At 47.9% G+C, this 13,730-nt stretch overlaps 4 protein-coding genes across 4 annotated transcripts; all 4 read right to left on the bottom strand.

Moving 5' to 3' along the window:
- Window positions 1–1,924: 1,924 nt before the first annotated feature.
- On the bottom strand, window positions 1,925–2,618 carry GUITHDRAFT_121306 (hypothetical protein; the record flags this gene model as incomplete). The annotated part of the gene is made up of 6 exons (XM_005819442.1): window positions 1,925–2,027; window positions 2,091–2,205; window positions 2,253–2,309; window positions 2,359–2,419; window positions 2,471–2,504; window positions 2,554–2,618. The coding sequence occupies 6 exons, from the start codon at window positions 2,616–2,618 to the stop codon at window positions 1,925–1,927; spliced, it is 435 nt and encodes a 144-aa protein (XP_005819499.1).
- Window positions 2,619–4,844: 2,226 nt separating this feature from the next.
- Window positions 4,845–5,467, bottom strand: GUITHDRAFT_148573 (hypothetical protein; the record flags this gene model as incomplete). The annotated part of the gene is made up of 3 exons (XM_005819443.1): window positions 4,845–5,265; window positions 5,334–5,369; window positions 5,445–5,467. The coding sequence occupies 3 exons, from the start codon at window positions 5,465–5,467 to the stop codon at window positions 4,845–4,847; spliced, it is 480 nt and encodes a 159-aa protein (XP_005819500.1).
- Window positions 5,468–8,314: 2,847 nt separating this feature from the next.
- GUITHDRAFT_82246 (hypothetical protein) lies at window positions 8,315–9,334 on the bottom strand (the record flags this gene model as incomplete). Its single annotated transcript, XM_005819444.1, has 1 exon — window positions 8,315–9,334. One exon carries the CDS (start codon window positions 9,332–9,334, stop codon window positions 8,315–8,317), a length of 1,020 nt encoding a protein of 339 aa, XP_005819501.1.
- Window positions 9,335–9,481: 147 nt separating this feature from the next.
- GUITHDRAFT_60145 (hypothetical protein) lies at window positions 9,482–10,123 on the bottom strand (the record flags this gene model as incomplete). Its single annotated transcript, XM_005819445.1, has 1 exon — window positions 9,482–10,123. A coding segment is annotated over one exon (642 nt), but the record flags the coding sequence as incomplete, so codon positions are not given.
- Window positions 10,124–13,730: the final 3,607 nt, after the last annotated feature.

The following is a 13,730-nucleotide window of genomic DNA, read 5'->3' on the forward strand; positions in this document are numbered from 1 at the left end:
ACAGTCAGCAGAGACTCATTGGCAAGGCTGTGAATCAGGAGATGCATCGCGTCTAATCTTTCTTCTTCATGCTTTGCACGCAGATCGAGGAGATCGGTGGTGCCCAGCAACATCTGAGTTGGAAGACGAGATAGCATCAGACCGAGGTATCAAATTGAGCCGATCTGTACCGGCAGCATTGTCTTGTCCCATGTTTGAATCCGCCTTTCGTCCAGCAAAGAACCGTTTCGAAAAAACTCAGTGACATAGTTGAAATCTTTGTGCGAGGAAGGTGAGCCGATAAGAGAAAACATCGCCTGAACACCACAACCGTACCCGTAAGAGTCAAGAACAATATGATTGACCTTCATTCTCATGCTCCTGTTCTTGCTCTTGCTGCCTTGCCTCTGCCTTTGCCTCTGCTCCATTTCCTTTTTATTTTAGTATCTTGCCTCTTCTCCGTGAATTGCAGCTTATCTGTCTCCCATCCTCTGGTTCTTTTTCACCTGAGTTGCCATCCTCCTATCAACCCATCCTCTCTCCTACTTCGCATCCTTTTTCTCCTACTGATATTGTTGATGATGCCCTTGTCACTGCTGCGGCAGCAGCTGCTGCTTCTACTGCTGTATCTGCTCTTGCTGATGTATCAGCTCCTGCTGCTGCTATTGCAGTTGCTACGGCAGCTTATAATTATCATCATTATCTGACCTTTCGCAGAGGGAGAGTGACGTTATTGATGCTTGTAGCATCTTGATCTTCGGAAGGATGATTTAAAGGATTTCTTGGGAGCAGTTTGCAGTAAAAGATTCTGAAAACAAAAAACAAACGTCACAACAAACCGCAATAACATCATACTTCAATCACGCCTGTGTAAGTAAACTGCCAAACTCCATGATGGGATGTGACATGATTGCACATTTTCTTTGATGAATTTGTGATATTCATCTACTTCGTCTTCTGGTTGAGTCTCCTCAACAATTTCGTAGAAACCTCTACATTCTTGAAAACAGATTTCAATTTCTGGATCTTTCTGCTTCAACTGATAACAAGTGAATCAGGAAAATGGGATGAGCTGAAGTGTGAAGAGGAAGTGAAGTAGAGCGATATAGTATCTCTCACTTGTATGAAGCCTGGATGACCAAATAGAGTTGTTTCGCCGAGCTGATTTAACCATTTAGCCACCATTTCATCGAAACTTTTTCCCTGTAAAATCATCGTTATTGATGCAATTTCGGTCTCCATCATCATCATCATCACTGACATCCTGTCCATGACAACAATTAACATCACCACCAACGTCATGGTCATCCCCTCTTCTCTTCCATCACTTCTTCAAAGAATGCCAGGAGGATCTCATACCCTTTTGTTGCCGAAGGGAATGCCAAGTATTCTTTGTATATCATACCTATCATAGTGGTCACCGTCAGTTTCAGAATGTTCCCTCAAACCAAATCTTACTTCTGAAGTATTTCTCTCGTTATGTCATTTCCACAAAGAGCAGCAAATTCCCAAAGCCTAGCAATCAATGGGAAAAGTATGAGAAATTATGCTCACTGTGCAAAATCAACAACCGATCATGCTTTAGTTTGAAAAATGAGGCGAACTTTTTAGACGTGAAAACCCGAGCAAACAACTGGAATTCAAAGCTTGTGAGATGACGAAGAGACCAGCGTGAAGGACCACCATGTTGTCCTTTATTTCAAGGAAGCTGAATGGCGCGTATTGAATGCCAGGCATCAGATAAAAATCAGAATCGTTGGCAACCACGAAAGTAGTCGTCGCTGACGATCGACACATCTTGCAAATGTCGATGTCTGCTTCAATCAGGCTTGTCCGAACATGCACGTTCAGTTTCTTCAGAGTGATGACAGTCTGAATTCTTGCAAGGCATGGCAATTGCCAGCCTTGTTGCAACACCTCCTATCGAATATGATCAAACGCTGAGTCATTCTTCGAGGGACCATTCGACCTCATCTAGAGATTCGGGGTCTTCATTTTTCTGTATGCATGAGATGATCTTGTCCATGTTCTCACTCCTGTCTGCAAACCTGCGAACGAGAGGGAAGTGTTAATGGGGTAAGCAGAGTATCGAGAGCAGGAGATAAGACAACCGTTTCTCGTGCTCAGATTTCTTCTTTTGTAGCCCCTCACTTCCCCGAGCCGGATCCAAAACCACTACGATATCCACTTCGCATGTCTGCATGTCCTTGATGAACTTTTCCAATTCTGCAGACAAAAGCGGTGAGAAACAATCATGAATTCATCTACAGGACCAGCAGCAAACATCTTGTATTCGCCTCCCAGGAGCCAATGCCATGTAACATCAAGCTCTGTCAGGTCACAAATCACCTATTGCATCAGAAATACTTAAAGAATCACTTTGAAAGATGTGGAATATGAGAAACATCCCATCGATGATAATGATAGGCCTCCTCTCCCCCTGCCAGTTTCATTATTTGCTCTAGAGATATCAACATGAACATCATTTCACCTTGGTAACCCGCTCTCTCGACATGATGGTGATGCTGTGTCAGATGTCAGTCATTCTAGGCTTCTAGAACTCTTCCTTCACACTTCACTGCATCCGCAAGCTCGTTGGCCTGAGACGAACACAGCGAGTGCAGCCCCCGAATCCCCATTGCGCTGCCAGCTATTGCAGCTAGGTAGTCACTAGTCCCAAAATGAAAGTGTGCTGTCTTGAGATTTTAGGCATCAGATTAAAAACCAAGTGTTAATTTGAATATGAGAACTAATTGAATCAAATATAGACCCAAAATATCAATATAGCCCCCAAATATATTTGCATCGAGCCCCAGGAGCAGACATACCCTTTCATTCTTCGGCGTTCCTTCCCTTGGCCTTTCCTTTTAGTGTAAGTAGGTTAGAAGCGCGAGACTGCCCTTTGCTGTCTCTATTTGTTTCGCCGAGGCGGATGCTTTCTTTCTATGGTCTTTCGGTTATGGCTCTATGCTCATACGGGCCCGCCTCAGGACGCATCAGATTGTTCTGAGGCGGGCCAACTGACCCCAGGAGAGTCTATATGCAAATCCAGTCCATCCAGAGATCTGTCCCATATCGGCATTAGGAATGCACTTGCTTTGCTGTTTACCAGATGAACTGTTCCTGATCGCAATATGCAGGTTCTTTCAAAAATAAAGATGCCACCGAATCAATCAGCAGCCCCGAGTGAGTCGGTGACACTGACAAGACCGCGGGAAGGCACTGATGATGATCATAATGGGATGGATGCAGTTCAGACTGCAGTCACTGCAGTCACTGCCAGAGGATCCTGGAAGTCACTCTATCAGGAAGGGGGCAGCAACTTATTTTTTTGTATCGAGCAGTGCAGTTTTCAACACGAATCTACGATATGAAGCAGCAGGTGATGCATTTGTTGGACGCACTAAGAAGCTTACGAGTCTGGGTCAGGAATGGTCACAAGTGCGATTGGGATGTTACCAATGTGCATGAATGGAGTTGCGGAGTTTGCACTCGCATCCGTCACGTAATGTACCATGCAGACTTCCTCTGAAAGAATTTGCTATGTCAACAATGACAAGGTTGTTGCGTCCCTAGAAAAACTACAAAGAGAAGTTCTGGAGTTCAATCAATCTAGGGGCAACCAGGCATTGGCAGAAGGAATTTCGGAGAGGCGAAAAGTTGGTTTCATACCAAATGAGTCTGGACAATCAGCAAAGGACTTCTTTCGGCAAGGCTTGCTAGAGAATCGAGATGAGTTGGAAGCTATGATACGGGAGGTGATTATGGAGACGGGAGGGGAAGCAAGTGGATCACAGAGAGATGTTCAGCAAAGGGACCCCGAGGCTTCAGGTCAGAGTGTTGTTGAGTCTGGTCGCAGGAGTGAGGGGAGCACCGTAATACCGGCAGACACTGTTGGAGCGAATGAGAGCAGAGACCCGGGTGGTTCTATTGATGAAGCAGTTGGGGCAAGCGCGTCGGCTCTGGAACAAGTACTTTTGACAGAAGAGCTGGAAACTCCATTATCGGCATGGAATTTGTGGTTCTGTGGAAACGAGAAAAAACAAATTCCCCCTTTGAGAAATGTTAGTTGAAGCCTGGACAAAGCAATACAAATCGTGAAGTTTTTCGTGAAATGTTTTGAGCAGGCAAGGATGCAGACGAAATGGATACAGACATAAGGAAATTTGAAGAGTTAAAAAGACATTCGTGAAGAAGTTGAGGAAAAAATTCAAGAAGAACTCAAGCGCATCTGCAGCAAGTCGTTGAGAATAGTCAGGATGATGTTTTCTTTGAACTTGAAATAAAAGTACTTGAATACGTTGAACAATTGTCGATATTCAGCCATGAAGGATTGTCGATATTTCGGCCATGATCATGGAAGTCAGTGCATTGTTTCCTGAATAACTTTGTGAATTGCTTCGATCAAACATCCCCCATGTTATGCATTATTTGGTTTGTCATATTTTGCTTCCATCGCCGACGTGTTGATTTACTGAAGATTAACACAAGACGACCTTGACGATTTTCAAGGTCGTTTTCAAGATAAACCAACAAAACGAGGTGACTCCGTGATCCTGCAAGGTGACTGCTAGAATGCATAACATCTTGAGCTCTAGATGACATCGAATCTCATCGGCATCTTGAATTGCTGCAGGTGAGCAATGGCCACTTGAAAATGAGCTCCCTTGGTGACAACAACGGTGTCACCATCTGCATCACTTACATACGAAGATCATCACTTCTCGTGCTCATTGCCAATGCCAAGCGTTCTACCTGTAAGTAATCTTCATCGTCTGAAGATCCTTCGGTCCCGCCAAAGTCTACTTAACACGACAGCAGTCATGACTTGATGCTTCGGATAATGCTGGACACGAACCTTGATTTCAGCCAGAAGGTCTTGATAAGAAGAGACCACAGTCCTCTTGATATCCGATCCAAAAGCGATCTTCACAGGCGTCTCTGAATTCAATTCCCCCCTCTCCTTGCGTTCCCTCTCCCCCTTCTCCTTGCGCTCCTTCCCCCCTCTCCTTGCGCTCCTTCTCTTGCTTCTCCTTGCGCTCCTTCTCTTGCTTCTCCTTGTGCTCCTTCTCCCCCTTCTCCTTGCGCTCCTTCTCTTCCTTCTCCTTGCGCTCCTTCTCTTGCTTCTCCTTGCGCTCCTTCTCTTCCTTCTCCTTGCGCTCCTTCTCTTCCTTCTCCTTGCGCTCCTTCTCTTCCTTCTCCTTGCGCTCCTTCTCTTCCTTCTCCTTGCGCTCCTTCTCCTCTGTCTCCTTGCGTTGCATCTCTTGCAGCCGTTTCTTGCAATGTCTGCAACCGCACTACCAACAGCACACGTCACAACAGATTCACTCGCATCACTCAAACCAATCATACACCTCGTCATAGTTACCCCATCCTTGAGCTTTGCAGCACTGAGTCAACCAATCCAATCAATACAAATATCATCTCTACAGACCATGCGCTTTGAAACATGATCGATGACTTACATTCTGTGAGTTTCCCAGTGCATAATGTAATCAAAACAAGGTCAGATCAGCAGGAAGATATGTGATGGTGTCAATCTCTTACGCAGCACTAGTAGATCCATACCAGATGTTGCCATCCGTTGATCAAGACATACCAGAAAAAGCAAAATGAATGTCACTCCCTACCAACCGCATGTTTCAATCGAGATATTACTTACATACTATCCAGTTCCATCACACCAGTCCATCCGAGCGAAAACAAAACAATCCCAAGATTACATGTCAGCCATATCGTCCCCTGACCGCATTTCAGCATCGTCACTTGCCCGCTATACCGCACCATCCACAGTACATCCGAGCAAATACCGACACATACACAAAAGAATCAAACGAGGGTGAGAGAGCGAAGGGTGTTTGAGGTGGTACATACAATCATGTTGGAGCAGCTTATTGGAAGGTAGGTAGGGTCTGGATTGACAGAGGTGGGAGATGTAGTAGGGGGTAGGGTGGGCACCTGCTGGCTGAATTAACGGAAGGGGTCAATTGATTGAGGTGGTCAAACTTTCGAAGACTCTCCTGGCTGGAAAGCGAAAATGCTGTTCTGCTCTTGTCATCAGGCGATATCAGCGATCGCGGCTTGCTCCTGCTCCTTGGGTCAGCCACCCTGCTCTTCGACTTCATCCCATCCCCCCAACCCGTCCTCCTGCCATCGCCATGCTCCTCCTTCCTCTTGCCCGGGTCACTCCCCCCCCATCCCTACTCCCTCCTGCTCCCTGGGATGGTTTGGCCTGCGTTGTTCAGTTTTCCACCATCCCCGATCTCGCTGGAGGTGAAGTTGTCCTCGTGCAGGAGTGGTGACAGGACCTTCGGCATCAAGTCCATCCGCAGGTCCTCGAGCCTTAGGATGTGACGATGACGATGAGCAGCAGGAAGAGGACCGGCTGGCTCTCGCAGCACATCCGGTGGGTAGGCTTCAAGGACCTGACACTGCAGTGGTGGCAGGCTACGGTAGGGAGCAGTGGTTGGACACTGGGATAGCCTAACGTCATCACTCAGTGATTGTTAGTTTCGATCCTCCTGACTGGTTGTTACCACCCGGTAAGCCTTGAGGCTTGGGGGACGTGTATCATCTCCCCTTGGAGCAGCAAGGTGAAGCTGCTAGCAATCTCTTTGGTGCCATTGCTGATGTCTGTAAGATCGCTGCTTAAGTTCTTCTCTGACTACAACCACTGTGACTACCGTCTACAACGATTCTTCATGGATCACAGCAGCTGCTTCAACCTGTCCACTTGTCCGAACTGCAACTTGAGCATCTGCAAACCCGCCTCAGTGTCTCGGTGTAAGGTCTCAGCAGGGCAGTGATTTACTATCATTACAGTATTGGCATGTCTGTTCGACTGCCACTCCTTTGTAGTACCTCATCTGATGTTTCTGCTGGTGCGGAGCACAGCGAGACACTGATATGCAAAGGTGGTCGTTAGGGTCCATGTAGACCCTTCCGACTATCCTGAGAGTTGTCCTGAGGACCAGAGGACAACATCACTGACAGCCGGCAGTGATGGGGATGTCCGGCCTGAAGCACCTCATCGAACGAGGATGGTGGAGTCCAGGCTTATGTAGAGGAGACGAGCTGGCGGTAGTATCAGTGGAGACGGTGTATCAACAGCCGAACAAAGGTCTCCTCAACAGAACGTGTGGAGCGACTCGCTCGTATTCAGATATGACATTGTTTTCGCACACTGGCTCGTTGTTTTCTTGACGAGATCACTTCCCGTCTCAACACTCTCTAGGGGGAGAGAGAGGAGGCGATCCTAACATTTTCTCCCCTCCCTTCCCTTTTCAGTCGAGCAAAGTAAGGCAAGGATATCTAGTTGTATATTTGTTGACACAATGTTGATGTTTCAGGAACATCACAAGCATGTTTCAGGAACATCACAAGCATATTTCTTCACTTGAATTCAGTCAAACAAGTTTGAAATAGCGTTGTTCTGAACATGCAATGGATAGTCCATGTCTTCATCGGCTACAGCATGCGCACCTCATATCTCCTTGAGGACCTTGTTCACATTCGCTCGCTCTTGCGCCTCAAATCTAGGCTGCCTTGACGCCTGGGAAGGAAGAGCAGGGGTAGATAATGTCTGACATTCGCCAGCCTGTGTCCCTGCCGTCAGCCGCAACCTCCGCAACATTCTTATCATGGTCTGTTGTGACCTTGTCGGGTTCCAACAGGCTTGAACCAGTGGCTGTTCTTGCGAGGCAATTTCTCGATCCCTACATCTCTGCAAGCCTTCTTGTTCTGCGAGGACCTCAGCTCACAATCTCACAGATAGAAATCAAAATGTGCCCACCAACTGTTTCGCGACTCAAGACAGCGGATGATGAAACATCTCCGAGATCAAATCAATGGTAAGCAAGACGAGATTTGACTTGTTTGAGTCCTGACAAACTTTCTTGCGAGGATGTATGATTGTGTGCGCATGATCACGACGAGCTAGGCCTTTGAGCGAAAGGGTTTTATCCGAAGATTCCATGTTCTTTGTAGCAACTTGCTACTCATTACACCGGGTAATGAGTAGGACCAAGGAGTAGGACCAAGGTGGGGCGTAACCTCCGAGGAGGACATTAGACTGAGGCTTTGTAAGGAACGATGGAAAGGCGACATGGAGGAGCGATGATTTGGCGTGATCGTTCTTCCACAAGTGTTTATGAAGCAGTTATAGAAGCTCAAGCGCTTCCTGTCGTTCTTCTCGCTACGAAACAGATGGAGAGATTTGCAAGCATTCGTCTGTTTGATTCTTTCTCTCTCTGACGTCCTGTTTGAGTGACATCCATGGCTCATTGGCAACATTTGCTACTGTCCACGAAATCGGGTATTCGCGACAAGCATAAGCTTACACTCGACGGAACTCCACCAGCAACTCAGGGTATGTCTGTCGGCGATCGTAGACGATGAACTCCCTGTACTTTTCCAAGCACGCTGAAGGATGCGTATCCTGTGTCACCCCAATCACTGAGTCATGCAGGCGGTCGCTGCCCGGCATTACTGGTGGTCGCCTCGCGTTGTTCATCGCTTGCAGGGCCTCGTAAGGCGTTCCCAGCACAGCTCGCACCACAAACATACGACAGATCCCGCGGCTGTCTGGCGTGCAGTACTCGTCGCTCTTGCTCGAGTTCTCAGCTAGGTAGATCCCAGCTCCAAACAAGCCTCCTAGACTGCAGACCCGCTCGTCAAGCCCAGCCTTCAAGATAACATCCGCCATGTCGTGTTTGGTGCCATGAAACAGAAACACCTCGTTGCTGGTCTTGTCCTGTAGGAGCGATCTCTTCATCCAATCGCTATAAGTGCGTACCTCTGTCTTGGGATGTCGTTCGCCCTGTAGCATCATAAGGTAGCCTATAACCTTTCGCTGTAGGGCATATGCCGACCACAACTCCGAGTGCTCTATACGGAAGACGCGCTCAACCTTGTAGCCTTTATGCTTCAATCCCAAGTTGTCTCTTCCTTGGCCGATGTACTGCGGTTTACATGTTGATGTCAACAGCTCTTGTATTCTATCCTTCCACTCGCTCGTTACGTCGACTTTGATGTTTGTGCCAGCAGAGCTTGCTAGACCCTGCCAATAGCGGGGAGGTGTAAACACGGCACAACCGTACGCAAGAAGCAGCTTCTCTGTCTCTAAATCTCTCGCTTTCTGCTCAAGTACGGCCTCTTGCTTGCTCAAGGTCGTCAGCTCCGACTGCACCTGACGCTTTTGTTCCTTCAGAAGCCGCTCTTGTGTGCTGAGCTCTGCCTTCTCCTTCGGGAGTTGCTCCTTCCTCAGGTTGAAGTGGTATTCCAGTTTCCTTCCTTGAGAGGTGAATGCTCGCTGCTGCTCCACTAGCTGCCTCTCCTCAGACTGCACGTGCTCCATGCGCTGCTTTATGTCTCTCTCCCTCTCTGCTAGTTCCTCTTGTCTCCTCATGAGCAGCGCAAGCTGTCGATCATGCTCTTCTCGCATGGCAGTGCGCTCCTTCTCGAGATGTTCGCGCTCGAGTATCATGGCATGACTGAAGTATCGATGTGTGAGAGCTTCGGCTGATGAAAGTCTCTTGCTCGGAACAGGATCGAGAAGTCTAGCAACAAGATCCTTCGCCTCGCCTTGAAGCCCAGCAAGCAAAGCCATGACGTCGTCACGATGAGTCGGTCTTATCGGAGCTTCTGTCAAGACCTCAAGCATCACCAAGCCAAACGAGTACATGTCTGATTTGTGCGAGACTTTCATCTTGCCTGTGGAAGGGTTGGTGAGCTCCGGAGCCATGTAGTTCAGCGTGCCCACGGCAAGAGCAGTGGTCACTGTAGCTGCCAACTCCCTCGCCCGGTCCTCCTGCTCCTTGGACACGTCGAAGTCTGCAATCTGCGGCTCTGCATGCTCGTCCTTGGAAGTCATCAAGATGTTTGCGGGCTTGATGTCGCAGTGGATGATCCGATTCTGACGCAGGTGCTCGAGCCCCTGCAGCACCTGCATGAGCACCCTGTGCTTCTGCTGCTCGCTCGGGTCCACATCCTGCATCCACCTACAAAGCGTTCCTCCGACAAGGAAAGGCATCTTCAGGTATCCCTTCATGACCATCGTGCGAAGCTCGATCTTCTCCTCAATAAAGGCGCTGATCAGCTTCACAATGCAAGGGTGCTCCAGGCGACGCAACATGCTTGCTTCACGTAGGAAATGTTTTCTGCCGCTCTGACAGACGGTAAGGTTGTACTCCTTGATGACATATTCCTGGCTCCCTTGACTGACGAGGATGACATTATGTCGGGCCCCCATCTGACCAACTTGCGACAGACGATCAACGACTGTGAAAATGTCGAGCTTTTCATGCCCGATCAAAACATCACTGTCACCCGCGCCAGCCCCAGGATCTAGCTCTTCCTTCAACTCCTTCATGTATTCTGGATAGTGACAGACCACACTCCAGAGTCTTTCCTCCAACCTCTCAAGCTCCCTGGTACTTGCCATGAGCTTCACTCTGACCACATCCGTCTTGTCCTCGATCTCCTGGCACGCCAGCTTCTTTCTCTTGCTCTTCTCAAAGTCAGATCTAAGATCATACAGCTCGTCTTCCAGATTCTCAATTGCTTGCTTGAGCTCTGCCCGGGTGTCCATCAAACGTCGCGGGTCTTCCATACTCTGAAATGTCTTACTGTATCTTTCCAATCCTTTGACGTTTGATATCGCACCCAGTTCAAACAACACAGTTTGTGCCCATGACAAAGCCTCTTTTTGGATTGAAAGTAAAGAGCTGAGGGGAAACGATTCGATCAAAGTCGTGTCTATCAACACCTCCTCCTCAGACACAAACGCGGCTTCAAGAGCCATGTGCGTCTCCGGAAGCACATCTTCCAGCTTGTTCTTGTCACCAATGCTCAACACACTAACGCTTCCATCCAGCAAGCAAGACAGCTGACGAAGACTATCAGCATATCGGCTTGCGATCTTCACCCTCTCCTCCCTTGCCGATGCCAATTTCCCATTTACCATCTCAACCCAAGCTGACACCATTGATTTTGTTTCGTTCAGCTGATACTGAAGATCATCTGTAGACAAACAGAACGGAGCTGCAGCTTTCGACCCCCTCGTATCAAGATCACAGCAGCGTAAAACTGCCTCCACGTCTGTGACAAACCTTTCCAACACTTGCTTGTACTCCAATAGGCGGGCCCGACAACCACCTTCGAGTGCAGCAACGAGCTCGTTGGATGCCTGAATCAGTGCAATCCTCGTCTCGTTCCGTCTGTTTATGCTCTCACTCTCTTGCCTGGCTCTCTGCATCAACTCAGCTTGCTTGGAATCAAGCTCATCCTGCAATGACCGCACTTGACTCCAAGCCTGCTGCATACGCATGTACGCTTCGTGACCCTCGCTGCTGAATATTTCCGTCAACTCAACCAGCAATCTGAGCGCGTCCTCTCCTGAGGCGAGCTCTTGGCTGCATATCTTCTCCGTCAGGTCGTGCAGCGACAACATCGCACGACCATGCAGGCCCAACGACGACCCATGCCGCATGGCGACCTTGACCGCAGATCGAAGAGTGCTGCACTTGTTCATGTTTTCAGAGCGCTCCCTCTCCCGCTCATCTCTTTCCTTTTGCTCCTGCTCCTCCTGGTGTCTGGCTTGTGTGGCCTGCTCTTCTCGTTTGAGCCGTTCCTTGCAATGGCTGCATCCATACTAGCAACATCATCCGTCAGTCGCATCAAAGACACACTTCAAGCACCTCATCGTATGCCGACCATCCTCTGGACTTGGAGCACTAAAAACCGAAGTCAATCGCCATATTCAGCAAAAGAGCCATCGCTCGCAATCTGCTCAGCTTACATTCTGTCATTGTTGTTTTCACCAGCAATGAAAACCAACGCAAACACAAAGTCAGGAGAGCATCAAAGAGAGTGAATAGGAAAGTCTTACACAGCACTGATGGAAAAAATAGATGTTTGAACCACAGTCATAGGATAACGCAAGACATATGTCAGTTCCTATGTCCCCTGACCGTATCTTTCATGTTTGTTACTTACATACTATCCAGCCACATTCACGACCCATGTGATGGTAATCCGAAAGAAAGACAAAACTCGTCAGTCCCTATGAACCCCTGACCGCATCTTTCATCATCGTTACTCACATGCTATCAAGCCCCATTCACGACCCGACCGATGACAAACCGAAAGAGTTGCAAAACCAAATTTCAGCCATCGTTCCCTGACCACACCTTTCATGTTTGTTACTTACAAGCTTTCCAGCCCCATTCGTAGCCAATCCGACGATCCACAAAATTGCAAGGAACATGTCAGTCCCTATCGATCCCTGACCGCATTTTTCAATCAAGATACTCACAATCTATCCAGCCCCATTTTGTTTCACCGGGTGAAAACAAAACACACAAAAAGTAGATGTCAGCCATATCGTTCCCTGAGAGCATGGTACATATTTCGTCACTTACCCACTATCCAGCATCATCGACAGTCCATCCGAGAAATAACCGATAAGATTTGCAAAATGAAATGTCAGCCAATCGTCTTCTGATCGCATCATTGAAAATGCTACTCACTCCCTATCCAGATAATCGTTTCAAATCCCGGCAAGTAACCGATGGGAGTGATTTCGTTTTCGATAAAACACGTCAGCCAATCGTCCACTCAGCACATCATATGATATGAAAAAACACTTACTCCCTTCGAAGACAGATTCCATCCAAACAAGCCAGGAAAGAGTAGCAATTGCAAATCAAATGTCAGCCAACCGTCCCTTGAGGGAATGATCGGCTTCACCGGGCAAAACTTTGCTTCGCCAATGTGTTCTTCCTCCTTGTAAATACAATTCTTGCAGGTGCCATCTTCATCAAGATGGAAGGTCTACATGATTCGTCAGTCTTGTCGTTCCCTGATGTTTCATTATTGTTACTTACATTCTATCCAGCCACATTCATGACCCGTCCGATGAAGCACTCACAGAATTTCGATGAAAAACCCACAGATTTGCGGAAAACACGTCAGCCAAACATCCCATGACCGCATCCTTCATGATTTGTAACTCACCGTCTATTCAGTCCAATCAATGACCCATCCGATGACAAAACCGAAAAATACACCAACATTGTCAGTCAGCAAATCGTTCTTTGACCGCATTTCCATGATTGTTGCTTACCAGCTGTCCAGTCCAATCAACAGCAGATCCGATGAAAAAACCGAAAAATGCACGAAATTCGTTAGTCCTATGGATCACTCAAGGAATGATCGGTTTTACGGGGCAAAACTTCGCTTCGCCAATGTGTTCTTCCTCCTTGTAAATACAATTCTTGCAGGTGCCATCTTCATCAAGATGGAAGGTCTACATGATTCGTCAGCCCGATCGTCCTCAAACAAGATGATTGCGAATACTACTCACTGCCTATTCAGACAATTGTTTCCAATCCCAGCAAGCAACCGATGGGAGTGATTTTCGTTTCGAAACAAGGAAAAACATGTCAGCCAACCAACCGTCCCCTGATCGCATCTTTCATCATCCTCACTTACATTCTATCCAGCCCCATACATATCCCAACCGACGTGAACAGACCGAAAAATTCACGAAGAATGTAAGTCCCTATCGTCCCCTGACTGCATTCTTCAATCAAGATACCGCCTGTAAGCCGCATAGGCATAGTGATGTCAGCAAAAGCTGTCCCTCAAGACTTACTCATCTTACGCATCTGCTGCTGTCTTCGGTACCGGGGCAGACCTCGATCTAAAGCATCTCCAGTAAGAGGGTAATCAATCCAACACTGATGTGGTGT

This window comes from Guillardia theta (assembly GCF_000315625.1).
Source record: "Guillardia theta CCMP2712 unplaced genomic scaffold GUITHscaffold_223, whole genome shotgun sequence".
Lineage (NCBI taxonomy): Eukaryota > Cryptophyceae > Pyrenomonadales > Geminigeraceae > Guillardia > Guillardia theta.